The 20,108-nt window shown below is 35.1% G+C and overlaps 1 protein-coding gene across 2 annotated transcripts in view; it reads right to left on the minus strand.

Annotated features, from left to right (window-relative positions):
• Positions 1-19,986, minus strand: part of LOC123247347 (pleckstrin homology domain interacting protein) — a 176,778-nt gene extending 156,792 nt beyond the window's left edge. For both annotated transcript variants that reach the window (XM_044676217.1, XM_044676216.1), the window contains exons 1-4: positions 19,907-19,986; positions 19,742-19,800; positions 19,560-19,589; positions 19,292-19,351 (exon numbers count right to left, since the gene is read on the minus strand). In XM_044676217.1, the coding sequence (XP_044532152.1) occupies positions 19,292-19,351; positions 19,560-19,589; positions 19,742-19,800; positions 19,907-19,946 (189 nt within the window). In that variant the 5' untranslated portion in view covers positions 19,947-19,986. The remainder of the gene's footprint in view (positions 1-19,291; positions 19,352-19,559; positions 19,590-19,741; positions 19,801-19,906) is intronic.
• Positions 19,987-20,108: the final 122 nt, after the last annotated feature.

The raw sequence follows: 20,108 nt of genomic DNA on the forward strand, positions 1-20,108 counted from the left end.
TGCCCAAGTCCTTCTGTCTTTCTAGTAATGAACTCTGGGAAGGCCCTGTGGCCACAAAGAGTGCTCAGTGAGAGAAGTTCATCATCACTGCCCTAAGGCCTTATTTTCATTTCTTATAAAAATGAAAGGATTATACTAGATGATCTCTATCTAATGCAATTCCACATTCCTTAAAAACTTTTTGTATTTGTTTTGTAAAACAACTTGATCCCTAGTAAGTCATGTCTCCAGGGGCATCTCAGTGGATTGAGAGCCAGGCCCAGAGATGGGAGGTCCTGGGTTCAAATGTGGCCTCCAAAGCTTCCTAGATGTGTGACCCTGGGCAAGTCACTTGACCCCCATTGTCTAGCTCTTTACCACTCTTCTGCCTTAGAACCAACACACAGTATTGATTCTAAGATGGAAGGTAAGGTGTTTTTTTTTTTTTTTAAATAAATAAAATGTCGTGTCCCCCAAAATACACTGAAAATAACATGGGGGAAAAAGTTAAAGAATACAACTTGCATTAAACAAATAAACAAAAATCAGGTTGCTGTAATTAACAAAGCAATTGTAAAGCTTGTTATAAATTTTGAAGTACTATTGTGCTTTGACATTTTAATAATGGAAAATGTTTACAAATAAAAATTATGCTGTCAACTATTAAAAGTAATACACTAATATTACATGTTTCATTTCAAATGAGTCTTTGACTTTCATGCAATAAAATAAAAATCTGTAGTACTTGAAGATCAACTACCAAAACCAGTCTTGATAATATTCTGTTTTTATACTTTAAAAGCATTATATTTAATCTTATTCTTAACCTTTCAGAATGCCTCAGTTTCCTCATCTGTAAAATAGGAGTAATAATACATTCAGTACCTATTTCAATGGGTTGCTATTATCAAATGTGACAATGTGTATAAAGTGCTTTATACTTGTCACCTATAATATATATGCAGAAAAGCAAAATTCTACTTTCTATTTTTGCTGAAAAGTTAGCTTACAAAGTAAATATATCCATTATGCATAAAGAATTTTTTGAGGGCAGCAAAAGAGTGACTGGAAAAGGCAATACTTGATGTATATGTTAAAATATAAAATCACATAAATATAATAAAATTTCAAAATATCAAATTAAGAAATTGAAAAAAATGGGGGGTAACTAGGTAGCATAGTGAAGTTAGAGAATCAGGCCTAAACCTAGGTCTGAAGATACTTCCAGACTGAGTGACCCTGGGTAATTCACTTACCCCCCAACTGCCTACCCTTGCTGCAATTCTTAGACCTGACACTAAAACAAAAGGTAAAAAAAAAATTTTTTTAATAAAGAAAATTTTAAAAATTAATATTATATATACTATGTACCCAAAATCATATAAATTTCCTCACTATAGTACCTAAAGACTAATCTCCACTGCTATTTCAATAGGAATCCCTTATGATGTTCAGGATTTATTTTCTGTCAGATTATTCTGTTGTTCAGACCCATCCAATTCTTCCTGACCCCATTTGGGGTTTTCTTGGGAAAAATACTAGAGTGGTTTGCCACTTCCTTCTCTAACACATTTTACAGATGAAGAAACTGAAGCAAACAGAAGTGACTTTGTCCAGGGTCACAAGCTACTATCTTAGAGGGGATTTCACATCAGGAAGATGAATCTTCCTGATTCCAAGTCCAATTTGCTATCACTGCTCCACCAACCTATCCCTATTACTATACCAGCTTGAAATAGCTTGTTATAATAGATAATAGAAGACTGTGATTGACACTTTTGAAAGAGTCTGAATAGTATTGAATTTCTACAATATACCCAAATAGGAGAAATATACCTTACTCTTCATCAGAATTTGCTTCTGTTCACATGCTATCACACTTTGTGTTACTGCAGTTTATTAACATAAGGAATGTTGAACTGAGGTTTTTAGAAAATCTTATTTAGAATGAAATGTTTTTCTCACCATATAAATCTGATGGTGGGGGGAAATGGAGGTTTTTTTTAAAATATTTTCACAATTTCCTTCATACATTTATAAAAAATCCCTAACAGGGGCAGCTGGGTAGCTCAGTGGAGTGAGAGTCAGGCCTAGAGACAGGAGGTCCTAGGTTCAAACCCGGCCTCAGCCACTTCCCAGCTGTGTGACCCTGGGCAAGTCACTTGACCCCCATTGCCCACCCTTACCACTCTTCCACCTATGAGACAATACACCGAAATTAAGGGTTTATAAAAAAAAATTAATAAAAAAAAAAAAAAAATCCCTAACAAATGACTTAAAGAGTTGTTCTGTGATGATGAGATTTGATAACCAAGCCTACATCCCATATTTTAAGTTACCATATAAAAAATTCTATAGGTAACTATATTTTATTTTTACCACCAAATTTTCAATAGCTTTAAATTAGCATTTAAAAAAGGAAGACAGAAAGATAATCAGGGCCTACATAGGATCTTGACAAATCTCATCTGCAGTACCATTTTCAGCAAATACTTTTTTTTTTAAACCCTTAACTTCTGTGTGTTATCTCATAGGTGGAAGAGTGGTAAGGGTAGGCAATGGGGGTCAAGTGACTTGCCCAGGGTCACACATCTGGGAAGTGTCTGAGGCCAGATTTGAACCTGGGATCTCCCGTCTCTAGGCCTGACTCTCAATCCACTGAGCTACCCAGTTGCCCCAGCAAATACTTTTTAAAAGTATCAGAAACATACATAAATAACAAACACATATATAATATATTCATGTTTGCCTATGAGGCATATTATCTAGCTGGCAAAACTACTTAGAATATATTTTTTTTCCTGAATGTTGCCTAAGTATGTTTGACAACAAACTAAATACCTAACAGGTATGATTTTATCAACCAACTCAATTTCTTATTAAAAAACAAAACAAAACAAAACATACACATTGCTTAATTGTTGAAATGAGTAAAGAAGCTGACTATGCAATTTACTATCTATCTATATGATCATGGCATTCAAAACTCTCTTAGCCTCAGGTTTCTTATATGTACAATACAGAGGGTTAGATAAAAATAACTTCTAAATAATAAATCTTATGAATCTATTATTGGATGTCCAAAGTCTCTTCTAATTCAAATTCCTTGATTCATAAACTGATAAAAAAGTATTAATTTAATACAAGCTAGAAGTTGGTATACTATAAAGCCTTACTGGACCAGAAAAAATCCTCAAGTTCATGAGGTGCTGGGGGAGATCCCTTCTGATTAAATGAATTTTCTTCTTACCTAAAAATTTTTTTTAATTTTGACTTTTATTGGAATTCTTAAAAAAATTACTACAAAAGTATTAATAATCTCCTTAAAAATATCATTAACTACTTTCCTCAGCAGCATATACACTGAATACAACAAATTTTTAAAAATTAATAAAATGACTGCAGTGCCTCAAAGTCATTATTGTAAAAAGTTCATTTTTTTCATTACAGATTATTGGTTGTAAAAGTATATATAAAATACATGGTGGAAAACTATTCCTAAGATATATCTAGGGTTAAATATTTTGATACTAGGGCATTATATCTTTCCCTTAAATTTTTTTTTCTGATATCAACTTGATTTGTTCAGTAATGTCCAATTCTTTGTGACCTCATTTGGAGTTTTCTTGGCACTTACTCTCAAAAAAGTAAACTGAATCCCAATGAAACCCAAGAAAATCTAATATCTAGGCTTTATTATATTTTTTAACTTATTATGTAAGTTATTTTCTATACATTATTTAGTTTTCAATGACAAACCCAATCTCTTTTCCAAGACGTTTAACTTTCCTGAGTTGTAAGGACTATTTTACAATGCTTTTTATATCAACCACTATCCTCTGCTATCTTAATCAAAACTGAACACTAGCCACTCTTATGGGGAAAACCAGGGTAGTTAACTTAAATATTTATCTGGGTTCAGAAGGGTGAGTAAGAGACAGGAATGGACAATAGTCTGGGACCAAACGAGTTAGGGAAGCTGGTTTTAGCTGTTTGGAAATGACAGTTGACAGAAGTGACAGTTAGGCCTTAACTGTCACCCTGCTCCACCTAGACAGGAAGTCTGTGATACTAGCAAGTAAATGACAAGAGGGCTTATAAACAAGTTTAATTTAAGGAAACTTATAGTCTAAAGAAGAGAGAAGGGGTTTCTATTCTACCAGTCTATGGGCAAGCCTCAGGGACAGGGAATGAACTCATCTACACTAAGCTAAAACTATAGCAGGGCAGAGCACAATGGAGATCAGGATGGAAAGTGGGATCCTCACTGCTGAGTTCTGTCAAACTCCAGCAATGGTACAGCTTTCCCAGGTCTTCAGCCAGTACTCCTTTGGGTAGGTAGATCTGGGAGCTAACCCAGCCCAAGTTAACCAGCAACTCAGGTTGAGTTTAATAGTCTCTACCAAAATCTCCCACAAGCAGATGACAGTCTTCCTTCTAGATCCCAGGAAATAAGGGTACAAGCTCCACTTCTTCAGAGTTCTCCCAGGGGTCAGTTACAACTTGTCCCCAACTACCATGGAGTCCATCTCAGAGAGAAGCACACTTCCTGCTTCCCCATTCCATTTAGAATCCTTCAGCCCTGCCCAAGTCTCCTAAATAATAATTTATTAATCTACCTTATAACACCTTCAAAAGTTCAATATAAATCCATGGTACTCATCAAAGCATACATTTATACAAAGAATAAGTGGAAAACAGGATAAGTGACTTGCCCATGTAACCCAGCTGGTAAGTATTTGAGGCCAGATTTGAACTCATGAACATTAATCTAACTGATTTCAGGGCCCAGTACTCTGTAAACTATACCAAGTGGCTGCCCACAACACATATTTTAGTCATCCATATTATCTAGGACCCAAGTCTACATATAATCCAATTTTAAACTTTTAATTCACTTCCAAGTCCAACCATAATTCAGGAATTCAAAAGAAATCTTAAAAACCATGCTAAAGATAAATCCCCACATAAATCATCAGCATTTTTATATCATTCCTAACAAAGTCTTGCGAGAAGAGATAGAAAGAGAAATTCCATTTAAAACAACCACAGATAAGAGTGGGAGTATACCTGTCAAAACAAACTCAGACACTACATAAACATGATTATAAAATACTTTTTACATACATCAAGTCAGACCTAAATACCTGGAGAAATATTAATTGTTCACAGATGGGCAGAGCCAATATAACTAAAATGACAATCTTACCTAAACTAATCTACTAATTCAATGCCATCCAAATCAAATAAACAAAAATTATCTTAATGAGCCAGAAAAAAATAACAAAATTTATTTGGAAGAACAAAAGATACTAAATATTAAAACAACTAATGAAAAGTATAAAGATCTAGTAGTTTTTAGTAGATTTTAATCTGTATTATAAAGCAGCAATTACCAAAACTCTCTGGTATTGGCTAAGAAATAGAAAGGTAAATCAGTGGAATAGACCAGATATACGACAAACAGTAGTAAAAGAGTACACTTAAAATACAAATCCAGGCTATTGAGATAATTCATCATGCTTGGTAAAAATTGCTGGGACAACTGGAAAGTAATTTGGCAGAAAGTAGGTAGAGACTAATGTCTTCCACCATTCGATAAAATAAGATCAAAATGGATGCATGATCAAGATATAAAAGGAGATATAGGCAAATCAGAACACGGAAAATACTATCAATCATACTCATGGATAGGAGAGGAATTTATGAGTAAACAATAGATGAAGAGCATTGTGAGATGTAAAATGGATGGTTTTGAGTACATTAAATTGAAAAGTTTTTGTACAAATAAAACAAATGTTGCTAACAGTAGATAGAAAGCAGAAAATGAGGGAAAATTTCATAGACAATCTCTCAGATAAAGGAGAACTTCGTCAAATTTAAGGTAAGAGCCATCCCCAGATAAATGGGCCAATGATATGAATAGACAGTTTTTTAATAAAGAAATCAAAGCCACACAGGTACATGAAAAAAATGCTCTAAATTCACTACTGATTAGGGAAATGCAAACCAAAACAATTCTGAGGAATCAACACACATCCATCAGATTGGCCAAGATAACAAAAGGGCAAAATGACACAAATACTGAAGAGAATATGGAAAAGTGAGGACACTAATACACTGTTGGTTTAATTGTGATCTGATCTGGGTCTATTTTCCGAAGAAATAGGAAAAAAGGAAAAGAACATATATGTTCCAAAATATTTATAACAGCTCTCTTTGTGGTGGCAGAGAACTATAAATTGAGGTAATGTCCATCAATTGGTGAATGGTTAAAAAAATTGTGGTACCTGATTGTGATGTAATACCACTGTGCCCTAATTAGGTAACAGCAAGCAGATTAATTTTTTTAAAAACTTGGAGAGAATTAAGAGCAAAACAAGTAGAACCTAGATTATAGACACCTAAAGATTTGATATTTGAAGAACAATTTGTGAATGTTCACTTCCAGAGAACAAATATCTATAAATTTTGCTGGATGATGCCTTCTATGATGTGGGGAAGGGGCTGAACAAAAAAAGAAAAAATATTTCTTTTTTAAAAAATGGTAGAGGAAAAATAAGCTTAGAATAACCAGTCCCTCCAAAATATTTCTCTTTAAGATTATCAGTCAACACTACATTATTGAACAGGACAAAGAAAAAAATGACAATTTTTACTACTGATATGATCAAAGTTTTGTTTTATACTAGTAGGTTCATTACAAAGCACATGAAAAACAAGCAGTATAAACACCAGTATCAGGCACCCTTTTTAGTGTGGGATCAAAGTAGGGTAATGAAATTAACAGCATATATATCCTAATATTTTCTGAAGCACTAGATTTAAATTCCCCAGTATTAGCTTTTCAAGTTCTTTTCAAAGTTGTTTAAGGAAATTCGTTGCCAGCTACAAAAACAAGTGAGCAGTTTTCCATCTTTGATATAAGTGAAACCACAAAACTACTGAGGTAGAAGGGATAGGATTTTTCTTCACCATCAATTAGCAGAACATATTATTACAACCAACAAATCCAGCAGGGAAGAACTACATCTAGAAGGATAAAATGTTGTTCTCAAAAACTAAGTATAAAAATGGAAAATCATATGACTATACATAACTAAGAGTTGGGCTAAATCTTAATAAACAGAAAATAAACCGGAATAAATGTCCAAGTCTTGCTCAAGTTCGAATGACTAGATAGCAATTTGTCTGAAAAATATCTGGAGATTTTAGTAGACTGGAAGTTCAATATGACACAGAAGCCAAAGTAAAGCTAATAAGTGCTTGAGTTACATCAAGAGGCAGAGTTCAGAACTAAAGAGGTAAGGGACCTACAATAGTACACTGCCTCAGACAAATCACATCCTAGGTATTAGTTCTAGGCACATTTCCTGAAGGACACTGATAAGCTGCATGGCATCCAGAAGTGGATAAATAGGATGGTAGAGAAAGGACACAATGGATCATGAAATAGGAAAATTGCTGTTAAAGATGGTTAAAGAAGAGATGCCTTATGGGGTGACCATTTGTGATCAATGGGTGATTGTTGTCTTCAAGTAGTTCAAAGTTACAAAGAAGAGGGATCAGACTTGTTTTGGCCCTAAGAGAACAGAACCTGGGGCAGAAGGTATAAGTAAGTTTAGGTCTGATGTTGAAGAAAAACTTTCTAATAATCAGAACTGTCCAAGAGTTGAGTGAGATGCTTAATGAAGTTAGGTGGCTGGCATTCACTTACTGGTGGTCTTCAAAGGCTGGATTCCTATTTGTTGGGGATGTGCTAGAAGAGGGGTTAAGAAAATCATTTTGGCTCTCCACTCCACCGCCCAACATTGGAAATCTGGTGAAACCTATAAGCCTCCTCAAAACAGATTTTTTTTAAAGTCACAACTGAAAGAAATACTAATTCTAAGTGAGTGATTAGTAAGAATATTATTTTCCCAGCTAAATTAATGGGCCCATCTGGAATAGAAGTAATTTTTGTTCACATAGGAATTACATTGGGTGATTCCTGAGGCTCTTTTTGACTCAAATTCTAAAACACATTATGTAAGAATCAAAATCTATCATTTACTTCAGAATGTAATGATCTCTCTATTTGAACCAATCAACCCATCTATCCAACATGTCATAATACAGGCTAAAGGAAGGACATATATGGCCCCATCTTTAATAGTTTCAAGGGTTAAGACTAAATTTATATAACTTTAACAGGTTGTAGTAAGTAACGTCTTAGTAGATATTAATTCTACCTAAAGGTAAAGTCCAGAAGAGTTAGACAACATAATGAAGAAATATTCATGATAAAAGCCAAAAATATGGGTTTATTCAAATTTCACAGGATAATTATCTTCCTATCTTTCCAGTTTTCTTATATATTACTCCCTCCTCTCCATGAGAATGAGGATTCTCATTTATGGTCCCCTCTCCCATTCCTAGAACGCTTCATCTTCTAGTTTCACCTTCTACAAAAAAACATTTCCCAGTCCTTAATCTTAATGCCTTCACTCAGAGATTAACCTCAAAGTATCCTGTATATATTGTTTGTACATAGTTGTTTGCATGCTATTTCTTCTATTAGACGGTGAACTTCTTGAGAGCAAGTACCATTTCTTGCTTTTCTTCGTATCCCCCAGCTCTTGGCACAGTGCCTGGCACTTAAGAGACCCTTAGTAAATGCTAGTTGATTGATAAGAAAGGATAAAAGGAAGATGAATAGCAGCAAACTGATATCTAATCTAAATGTAAAAATAAGGGAGCAACTAGCTTCTTCCAAGAATTCAATTTATTTGATGAATTCCCATAATTGTGAAATTGTTTAAAGATGCAATTGCTAAACAATCATAATCTTTGGAGATCTCAAGAACTGGAAAGGTGCTACAGAAATTGGTTCTAATTTCTGAAAATAGAAAGGTAGATTCTCTGACAGGCCAATAAGTTTATCATTGATTCATGGCAAAATCCTAGAATAAATGTTTAAAGAATTATTCACTTAAGGAAGTAAGCTACTATGAGTTCATTACTATTATGTATGCCAACCTAACTTCATTTCCTTTTCCTAACAAGATTATTAGGCTGAATTTCTATAAGACATTTGCCAATTTCTTATAATATCACTATAGACAAAAACATAGAATTGAGAACGGAAGCACTAAGGATTGAATGGAAATAAAGTACTATTGGCAAATTTGTAAGTAGCTGACCTACACCCAAAAAGTATTTGTTAATACAGATTGTGGCAACCTGTAGGAAGCTCTCTGGTGGCAAACTTCAGCACTCCTTAGCTTAGATCAATTTAACATTTAGATTCATTTGCCTTATTTATAAAATTTTCAGAAGACACGAGGCTGAGAGGGATGGTTAATTCACTAGAACCCAGAATCAGGAATGAAAAAGATCTTAACAAGCTGGAAAAATAAAGATGTAATCTAAAATAATAAATATTCGTCCTTAATAATTGCAATAAGCTGTAATTACTTTTGTGGTGGTATTTTCACAAATGACTGTCATAATTGTTGCATTATGAAGTAACCAAATATCTAATAAAACACTGTTTTTCATTGCCATTGGACACATCTAAATTTCCCTTTTAATCTCCCAATCAATTCTCAAACCTTAGCAATATGGCTTACAACTTCACCACATGTGAAACTGTTTTCACCAATATTATCAAAGCTTTCCAAACCATTAAATCTAATGACTTTTTTTCGAGTCATCATATTTCTTCCTCTCCCTTGTAGGTTTTTGACACTGTTGATCACTTCTTCCTCCTAGTATTCTCTTTCTTCCTTGGATTTTCATTCTTGGTTGGTTGCTCTCTGTAGTACTTAAGATGACACATTTGGTGATGTCTTTTGACTGGCACATAAATTGTATTTAAGTAAGGAAGAGTTGTACAAAATCATCAGTCTCACTCTCTTCCAGAGTTACTGAAATCCAGTGGGTGACAACTGGTGATGTCTGTGGATGCAGTGGATGACCTTGAATTCTTCAATGTCTAACCAAGCTCTTAAGTGCTCCACAGCACCTGCTTCAGCCACTTTTATGGCTGTTGGATGTCTTCACATGCCTCGAGTAGACACCCTCCAACTCACAGATGGATTTGAGGCCTGTCAGTTACATTCAACCTGGTTTTGCCAGCCTGCAGAGGTGAAAGGTGGACATCAAAAAAGGATGAGCAGCCCTGAAAAGGGCTCAGCAAGCCCTCACACTAGTGGTACTAGTTTTTATGACTGTTGCTCTCTTGGTTCTGCTTTTTGCCTATCTCAATGTCCCTTTCCTCATTCTCCTTTGCAAGATATCCCCAAAGTTTAAGTGTCATTTCTAGGTAAATTACTCCAAAATTTACACTCTTAATTTCTTTCCTGAGCACCCATTCATTCTACGTTACCAGTTGGATATCTATACCAAATCCTCTAGTTATCTTAAACTAAATGTGTCCAAAACAAAATTTCCCCACAATCCACCCATTTCCCTAAGTTCTCCATCTGTCAAGGGTACCACAGTCCTTTTACACATGGTTCATAACCTCAGAAATGTCATCATCTTCTTCTTCCTCATTCCCTCACCTACAATCACTTGCTGAATCTTACTCATTCTACTTCCAAATAACTCTTATACAGTTCTTTTCTCTTAATTCAAATACTCTATTTCATATATACAAACTTTTTCAAACCCTCAATCACCTCTTGCCTAGATTATTCAAACAGCCTCCCAATTGGTCTCCTTATAACCCTGTCTCCAGCCCACTCAACTTTCTATCAAACTGATATTCCTAAATATAGATCTAATAAGGTCATTATCCTTCTCAAGAAACTTCAGTGGATCCCTATTGCCTTAAGGATAAAATATAAAATCTTCATACTTCATAATCTGGTCTTCCCCATCTACCATGCTACATTCCAAACAAATTGTCCTAATGCTGTTACCAGATTGTAACATTCCATCTCTCTACCCCTTTGCTATCTCTGCCTCCAGCTCTTTTGGCTTTTCAAAAGCATAACTCAAGTGCTACCTCCCTTAGGTCTCAAGACCTTTCCTAACCACCCTTGCTATCAGAGTTGTGGCTAGTACTTTGTCTTTCTAGAAATTACTCTGTATTTTCTTATATACTTTAAATTTAATTAAGTTCATATGTATCTTATTTCTCCCCAACAGAATCTGAGGCTCTTAAAAGCAGGCCCTATTTTGCTTTTTATCTTTGTATCTTGAACAATTAGATTAATGCCTGACAGAGTAGGTGCTCAATAAATACTTTTGAATTAAGAGAACTTTCTAATTCTTGAACTAGCATAAAAAATAGGAATTCCACTATTTCGGGCAGCTGATATATTTGAAACTTTCAAATGTAAAATTTATTAAGTGCTTTACATATATTACATCATATGAGATCCACACTCTATAAGGTAGGTATTATAGGGGTTATCTTCATTCTTACAGATGAGGAAGCTGAGGCTGAGATCAATAACTATACCAGAGGAATGAGTCAAAATCTTAAGTTTTCCTAATTCCCAAGCCTGGCAACTTTATTCCCCATCCAGAAATCACATTGGAAAGAAATGATTTTCAACTTTGCATGATAATATTTTCTTACTGTTCTCTCAGCATTTGAAACATACATTTGTCTATTACGTACCAGACACTATCCTAAGTACACACAAAAGATCAGCCTAGCCATTAAAGAATTTACAACTCTATTAAATTGATAAGGACGAATTATTTTTGAGAATCACTAGGGTACCCAATGGAAACTCAAGCTCATAAGATCTTAGGAAAGTTCCCAAGGAGTCATCTAGATGAATACCTGCTTGAAACATAACTTCTCCTCTACAGTATTCTTAAGAAGCCATACAGTCTAGGGACAGTTAGGTAGCTCAGTGGATAGAGCCAGACCTGGAGATACAAGGTCCTGGGTTCAAATCTGACCTGAAACATTTCCTAGTCATATGACCCTTGCCTTGTCAAGTCACTTAACCCCAACTGCCTAGTCTTTACTTATATTCTGCCCTGGAACCAATAATTAGTATTGATATTGGAAGGTAAAGATTTAAAAAAAAAAAAAAGGAATCCCTGGTAGTTTCAACTTTAAAATCTCCAGTGACAGGAAAATTAACCACCCAGCAACTCCAATCAATTCTTATATAGCTCTAATTGTTAAAAAAAAAATTTATAGCATCTATCCTAGTTTGGATCTGAAGGATAAAGCAGAGCAAGTCTAGTATTTCTTCCACATGATGATCCTAGATAGCTACAATGACCTTCCATGGTCTTTTTTCCCTGTCTAGCAGTCCAAGATCTTTCCATTTGTACCACATGGTTTTGAGTTCTTTTATGATCCATCTTTTATCATTATCCCTCAATAAAACAGTAAGTCCATAACATGGCACAATACTCCAGATGTGAGCTAGTCAGGCAGTATTTCTTTTTAAAATAAATTGTGTGGTGAACATTTGTTTGAAATTGTTAAAACTGTTAAGATACACTGGTGTACTTTTTAACTTTAAATCTAAAAAAGGTCAAAAATCAAGAAAAATGTCTCCTTTCCAAGCTAAACAATCTTTACACATTTAAGTAATAATAAAATACCAATTTGACAACTGAATTATTTGAAAACTTAGTTCATGCTACAATGTATTAAAATTACATCTATTCCTAAAAGTTATATGGCCTAATGCTACTTTCAGTTTAAAATGGAAAAGCCTAAAAATGTTTACTTTGGCATTTCAAAAATAAATCTAAATAGTCCAGTCAGTTTTCAGTAGTTTCAAATGCAAAGCACATACTAGAAATAACATCTCATATACAATAGCAGAAAACCCATTTTGGCAAATCATTACTACATACATTTCAGGGCAAATTTATCTAGAATCTGTTATTTCCACAGATGAGGACTAAAGCTGAATGAAAATAGGAAGTGATAAATATTATCCCCTAATCAAGCTCTGACAAAATCATGGATAGTACAGGTATGTAATCCAAGTGATAATCTAGGACATCCACAATGAGTCATTCCTAAAATAGTAAAACTTTAGCAGATAAGCAGCTGCTATCACTTGGACCATTTTTGAATATTACTAAAACACCAACCTCCTCTCCCTTTTAACAGAATAGCTGCCATCTAGCTTGCTTGCTATATAGTTGAATGGAGAGAATGATGAAATCAGTTTTTAAAATATTTTATAAATTGACATTTCATAATCTTGCTAATTGCTTCATTGTAGTAATCCTTTATTATAAGACATTACAAAGAAAAATATACTCAATTACATAATTTTTCTTTGATTCCTAAAATTCTACATCTAAAATTGTATAATCCCTAAAAGAAATATTTTAGTGTTATGATGTATATTAAATACTGGATTAAGTTGTTTTTTTATATAGTTATCTACTCTTTGATATCTCCTCTGAAACAATGTAAACTACAACCTATCTAGAAATTTCCAAAGGTACTAAAATATCACTCTGGCTTCCAAAACTTTAAAGCTTAAGTTTCCAACATTTCTAAGTATCAGTATACAGATTTTAAAAATATAATACTACCAAAAGTACTGACTCAATGGATTTAATAATGTATGGAATAGCAGAAAGAGCTGGCTTGGAATCAGAAAGGAATAGAGAATATACCTGTGATTTCACTGGTGTAAGGAACTCCCACATGAAGAAACTACAACCTTTAGTCTTAGAGAGTTGCTTAAAAGAGAGGACTGAGAGTTTAAATAATGTACCTTGTGTCCCAGTCAGTATGTACAAGAAGTAGGCTTGAACCCAGGTCTCCTTGATTTTGAGGACAGCTCTCTAGTAACTATGCCAAGCTGCTAGGTTTCCAACTTTGGCACAAAAAATCTATGTTGAAATTCCACCTCAAACAATTACTGTGTGACCTTATACAAGTCACTTCACCTCTAAAAGAGCCTCTTTTTCCTCATCTGTAAAACATGGATATTAATATCTAAAGTTATCTTCCTCAGAATTACTGTAAAAAAGAAAAGCACTCTGTAAATACTGAAGTACTATGAAAAAAAAGTTATTATTCCCCAAAAAATCCATTTTAAGTATACTTAATAATCATACACATCTTAAAAGAATATTAACACTTTCCATAGAACAGGACTCACTTAACAAAGCTTATAAAAACTTGTTTAAAATGTTAGCCAATTTAGAAAATCAGTATTGGAAACACTTCCCAATAACATCATGAATTCAATTTAATAGGATTTTTTTCAGAAAATAAATTCTGTGTTTACATTTACATAATCACAAATGCCAATTTTCTTAAATGGGGGAAGGTGTTAAAAAAGGGTGAGGGAGACATTTGTGCTTTGTTTTCTAAGGAATTCTACATAACAAATGCTTGATGTTCATAATACTCATATAACTTATGGCCCCCAAAGAGGAACAAATTCAAAAATTCTAATCACCAGAAAATTTTAGAAGAAATTAATTCTAGTTTTAACATAGGTGCCAGAATGACAAAGCAATAAGACACAAGACTTGTTCCATCAAAAAAATTCTAAAGAATACAAAATTTGTCATATTTAAATCCCCAAACTTCTGGCCAAAATGAACAAGAGCAAAATCCTTTCAAATCATCCAAACTACCATATCATGACAACAGTTTTTGACTTATCCTTAAATCCAAAATGCCTGACAATAAATATTTTGTAATGTAAATTTCCTCAGAAAAGTCATAGCATCTTATTACACTAATTTATGATCCTCTGTGCCTGTATCTTCGACTGAATTCTTATTTTCTTTGAGATGCTAAAACTTTTTGTATTTTATTTTGTACCACCATACCAATGATCCTGGTTAATAGTTATATTATAAACATGGTTTCTAAATCTAAAGTAGTCATTCTTTATTCTTCAATATGTCTAGTAATCTGAATATGTAATAAAATGATATTCAAAATATAAAAGCTAATTAATCTAATGCAATACCTAAAAGAAGAATATCTTTTGAAACACAAACTTGTAAAACTGGATTCAATACCACACAGTATTTCTAAGTTTAAGTAAAAACACATATGAAGATAACATGGGGAGGGTAGAGCAGAATATACAAAACTTCCCTTCTAAGGTAAGGTTAATTTTCACTCGTTTAGGAGAATACAGGCATTACAGTATGTGCTTGAATTGTTTAATTAATAGTGGGAAAGTGCCTAGTTCCTAAATGCAAAATCATCAAAATCAGAAATCTTCATACATAAAATGACAAGTCACAACTTCTTTCCTCCAACTAAGTATTGTTTTTATTCAAAATATTCAAATTCTCATATAGTGAATTAAACAGGAAGTTATGAGACGACAAATTCTTTAACTAAGCTGTCCTACCAAAAGGCCAATCTTTTTTTCCACTTAGGTTGTATAAAATGAAAAAAAATAAAAGTCTACTACTAAATAGAGATGATTAGTGTCAACATCTTTAAGTTTTATTATCAAAAAAAACCAGCAGTAAGTCTGTAATCGGGTCAATTCTGACTTTTAAAAAATGCAAGACTACAAATATTGTAAAATATGTAATTTTTAAAACTAAAAATCTGGAATGAAAGATTTCTTATTTGAACTTCTTTGCAATATATCAATGCCATGTTAAAAAATTACTTATATCCTTTTTATAAAACTCAAACTCATTTTCAAAACAATAGTTTTGCAATTCTTAAGACGTTAAAATACAAATTGTGAAAACTCAAATTATTTTGACTACTCATTTTTAACTCTTATTTCTGTTTGAAAATCATCAATAGCTTACACAAATTATAATTTTAAGTGTAGCAAATCTACACCAAAATGTAAAGGCATGTTTTGTGTTCAATTCTAAGTTAACTCTTCACAACCTGGGATGATGTATATACATAGGACTGAAACTTTTTTTTTTTTAGTTTCATGGTTAAGTATTTGAAAAGATAAAATCTTAACACCAACTTGGATACTAGGTATCTGGTGATAGTTTCCCTCAAAGTGAAACTTTTTTGTGAAGTGAAATTAAGAGTTAGGTGTAACGCCTAATAAGGAGAGTAGGAATCATTTTTTCAAGAATTTTAGTAAAACATAAATAGCTAAAGAGATTGTTTTGCTAGCAAAAAACACAAATATAATTTTAAAAAAAGCAAAGGCAATGTAGAGTAGGAAAAAAAGATAGCTTCAGTCAGGAGACCCGGGTTCTGGTCAAGGTCTCTGAAGAACACTTGGCTGTGATTCCAAGAAAGTCACTTAACCTCCCAGTGACCCTAGGCAACTCCTAAAAGTACATCTTACAGAGAAAGTGCTGATCTACATTAGTAGAAGGGTTGCTCACGGGGAATTACCTCCATTTATGAAATGGTAAGCTCAGTCCAAAATAATTCAGGAGTACAAAATCTAGTCTAAAGTACCATCCTACCTCAACTACAGACCTAGAAATATAAAGATAAGAACCAGTACATTAGCAAAAAACTTGAAAATGACAGAAAACCAACCAGTTTTACTATCCAAACTAACTGAAATGAGAAGTAAATAAAATAAACAGGAAAAAGTGTTTCTTTTCTTCTATGCTCAGCTAAGGAATTTCTTCCTTTTTTCTTTATTTGCCCTGAGTTAGCCTTGGTTGAGGATTTCAGGTACATTATTTTTGAAGGATCAAAATTTAAGCAACCCAAAGGGCAATATAAAAGACATACGGAATACAACATCTTACCAAAATCTTTCCTGTTTAAAGTGATATAAAGGCTCATAGCATGTATGACTGAAAAAGGAAGTAAACTAGTCTCTAATAGCAAGAACATACTTGTACCTCCAGGATATTAAAAACTCCTAAACCCACATACTTTTAAGAACATGAGGCAAATCTTTTAATGCAAAGTTACTGAAGGGAAAAATATTCTAATGTATGTCATACATGAAAATGTTTATCATAAACTAAAAATTCAAGTAACTTAGGACTCTGCTCTTCCTAACCCTTATACTAAATACTTAAAAAACAAAAATCTTCACTTAAAGTTTTGAAATTGAAGATGTTAGTATTTATATCCAAATTGTAGGGGCTCAAAAGCAAAAAAAAAAATTCCTTCAAATCAAGGATACTTTCTTTTCTACTGATATTCATTCACATTAAGCTTGAAAAAAATGTTATGCATAAACAATTTTTTCAATGACATTTACACCATTGTTTACCATTATATGGTCAAAATTTAATTACTGTGACCAAAAAGACTCTTCAATCTTAGCATTATATTCCATGTGTATACCTAATTTCTAACCTGAAATATTTCTACATTTAAATTCAACACCACAACTTTTCCAGTTAAGAAAAAAAAAAATCATCCTCAGATAGAAAAAACATTGTAAACAATTCTCACCAAAACAAAATCTGTACAACCATAGTTAAATAGGTGGTGTTTAATGGTAATATTATGCTTTTCGTTTTGAGTACACAAAAGTAATCAGTATGTGAACACAACTTCCAGGATATTACAAGAACTTGGACAATCACTCTAGAAGCATCAAAAGTCCAATAAAAATAAAATAACTAAGTAAAATTATAAGAAACAAACATGCTAAACTTTTATTATATATATATATATATATATAAACAAGTCAAAATTAAACCTTCCCCCAAATCAATTCCAAAAGCCTTTTTGGTATTCCAATAAGATTTCTCTGGGTAGCAAAGTAAGAACATTTCAGGCAAAAAGAAACATTCATGGAAAGTAAACTAGATTTTGATGAAGAGAACTTATAAAATACTCATTTAAAAGGCACCTATTTTTACCATGTTTTGCCTGGAGGCAGGGGATTGGTTATTACCAAATTTTCAAAATCTAATAATGCACCTTTAATTGCTTCATTCAGAAACACCAGATTTACTTCTTCCAGTAGCTCCTGGACCAATAAAAATCACAGTTCTAAGATACACTATTAAAATAATGCCTAAATTTATTTCCCCTCTGATCTTGTTATTTATGCAAATGAAGGAATAAAGTCTGATTTTATATTTCCAAACTAGCATCCAATCTAAGTGAAGGTACTAAAAATACTCCACAAGTTTCAATTTGCAATAAATCCAGTAGTGTTTTTATTAGTCAAATTAATGCCTACACCACAACTAAAAAGAATTAGCAGCTATCAAAAATAATGGTCACCACAACTTGAGGATAATCCAAATTAGCTGAAATCTTGAGTCTTCAAAAAGCAATTCCTTTATATCCTATAATTGTAAGGAAAAGTACTGCCTCTTTGGCCATTAGCTAAGTATAACTGAATTATTTTTAAAAAATTAAAACTATTAAAAACTACGGTAAAATGTCACACAAATCTAAATTCTTTACACATTCTATATTACCATTCTTTCAAACACATCTTTGTCCTAAAAGTAACACATAACTGAGGAGAGAATAAGGGAAAAGGAAAGGTTTCTTTCAAGCTTTCTCTAAAATTACAGTTGTAGACTATGAGATGTTCTTTAGGGAGGAAATTGAGAAGTAGATATTAAAAAAAAAATTTTGAAAGGCTGAATCACATGCCAGAGTTCAGAAAGCTTCAATCTTAACACTTTGGTGATAGTACGAGATGAAGATAAGGATGGATATGAATAAGCACCACATATGTGTTACATATAATCCACAAATCATATTTACAAATTCTTTACGATTTCTCTAAAGCCACTCATACTCATCATACACTTGAACTCCCCCCAAAATTCCTAGACTTCAGTTTAAGGAAAGGAAAAATGGGGGTAAAAGTAATTTCTTGCCATGATTTCATTGCAGCTGAAGTCTTTTTTGTGAAATGCTAATGCCACTTTGGAACAGTTAGTCACTAGCTATTGTGTGAAGGAAAAGAGGGAAACACAGAAAAGGGAATGAATCAATAACTGGGAAAAAGGAGAGAAAAAGGGAAAAGAGGAGTGAGAAGGGAAGAGAGAGAAAAGGGAGAAAGGCTGAGCTATGTAAGTATGCAGCAGCAGCTACAGCGCATGGAAAGAAATGAGAGCGCGCCCTCCTGGCCGCCTGACTCTCTGCTGCGCGCGCTCGCGCCCGCGCTCTCTCGCGGAAGCGCGCTCTAGTCCCTCCTCCTCCAGCCCTTTCACTGCACAACATTCATGACGTATCTTTATTTCTAGCACATTAACAAAATATCACAAATAAATCGTCCGCAGCCCCTCCGGCTTTGGGGTGCAAGTACCCCTAGCCTCAGCCCCGCGCCTGTCCCGTGTCGAGCTCCCAACCCTTCCCATTGCCTTTGAAGCTTTCGCGATTTTTTTTGCCAAGTTTTTGTCCCTGTAAAAAATTGCGGGAAATTCAATTTTTATTTGACTCGGGGAAAAGTTTTTTCGCATCGCGATGGGAATCTCTCACCAGATTCTGGTAGGTCCTGGGATGCTCTTTCCCCGTCCAATCAGTTCGCCGGGGTAACAGCTGTGAGGGAGAAAACACCCCAACATCAGCCTCTGCTCGACCCCCGCCTCCCGGGTGACCCCCTCCCCAGGATGCACCCCCCCCGCCGCCCCCAGCCCGCCCGGGCCCGCCGCACCGCCCTCCTCCCCCCCGGCGGCGGCAGGGAGCGGCAGCAGCTCGGGCCGGGCGAGCCACAGCACAGAGCGCCGCCGCCGCCGACTCCTCTTACCTCTTTCTCGGCCACTTCTCGAATCAGCACCTGCAACAACAAAAGCAGGGTGGGGGGAAGCCGCTTAGATGCCCTCCTCGCCCCCAGTCGCCCGCGGCCTCTCTCCCTCCCCCACCCCGGCCCGGCCCCAGCCCCGCGGCGCGCCGCCGCCGCCTCTCGCTCGCCCGCCCGCAACCCCGTACCTGAGCCGCCTGCTGACAAGGTCCATCTTCCAGGAACCGGGCGATGAGGAAGTAGAGCTCTGCGGGGACAAGGGGAGAGGGGAGAGACACAGACTCAGCGCCGGGCTCGGGGCGCCGGGAACGGACGCGCCCCGTGCCAGCGGCGCCCGCAGCCTCCCCACTTACCCGATCGCAGCTCCGAGAGGCCTTTGCTCTCACAAGACATGTTTATTGGTCACTTAGGGGCCACTGGCGGGGTTCCCCCGCCGAGGACGGGAATCGGGGACGGCGCCGCCGCCTGCCTGCCTGCCCTGTAGCTGTCACTGTGTGTTCCCCAGCCAGAGCCTCGGCTCCACCATTCAACCAACAGCGGCGGAGGAGGAGGCGG

The sequence above is a fragment of the Gracilinanus agilis genome, chromosome 4, assembly GCF_016433145.1.
Source record: "Gracilinanus agilis isolate LMUSP501 chromosome 4, AgileGrace, whole genome shotgun sequence".
NCBI lineage: Eukaryota > Metazoa > Chordata > Mammalia > Didelphimorphia > Didelphidae > Gracilinanus > Gracilinanus agilis.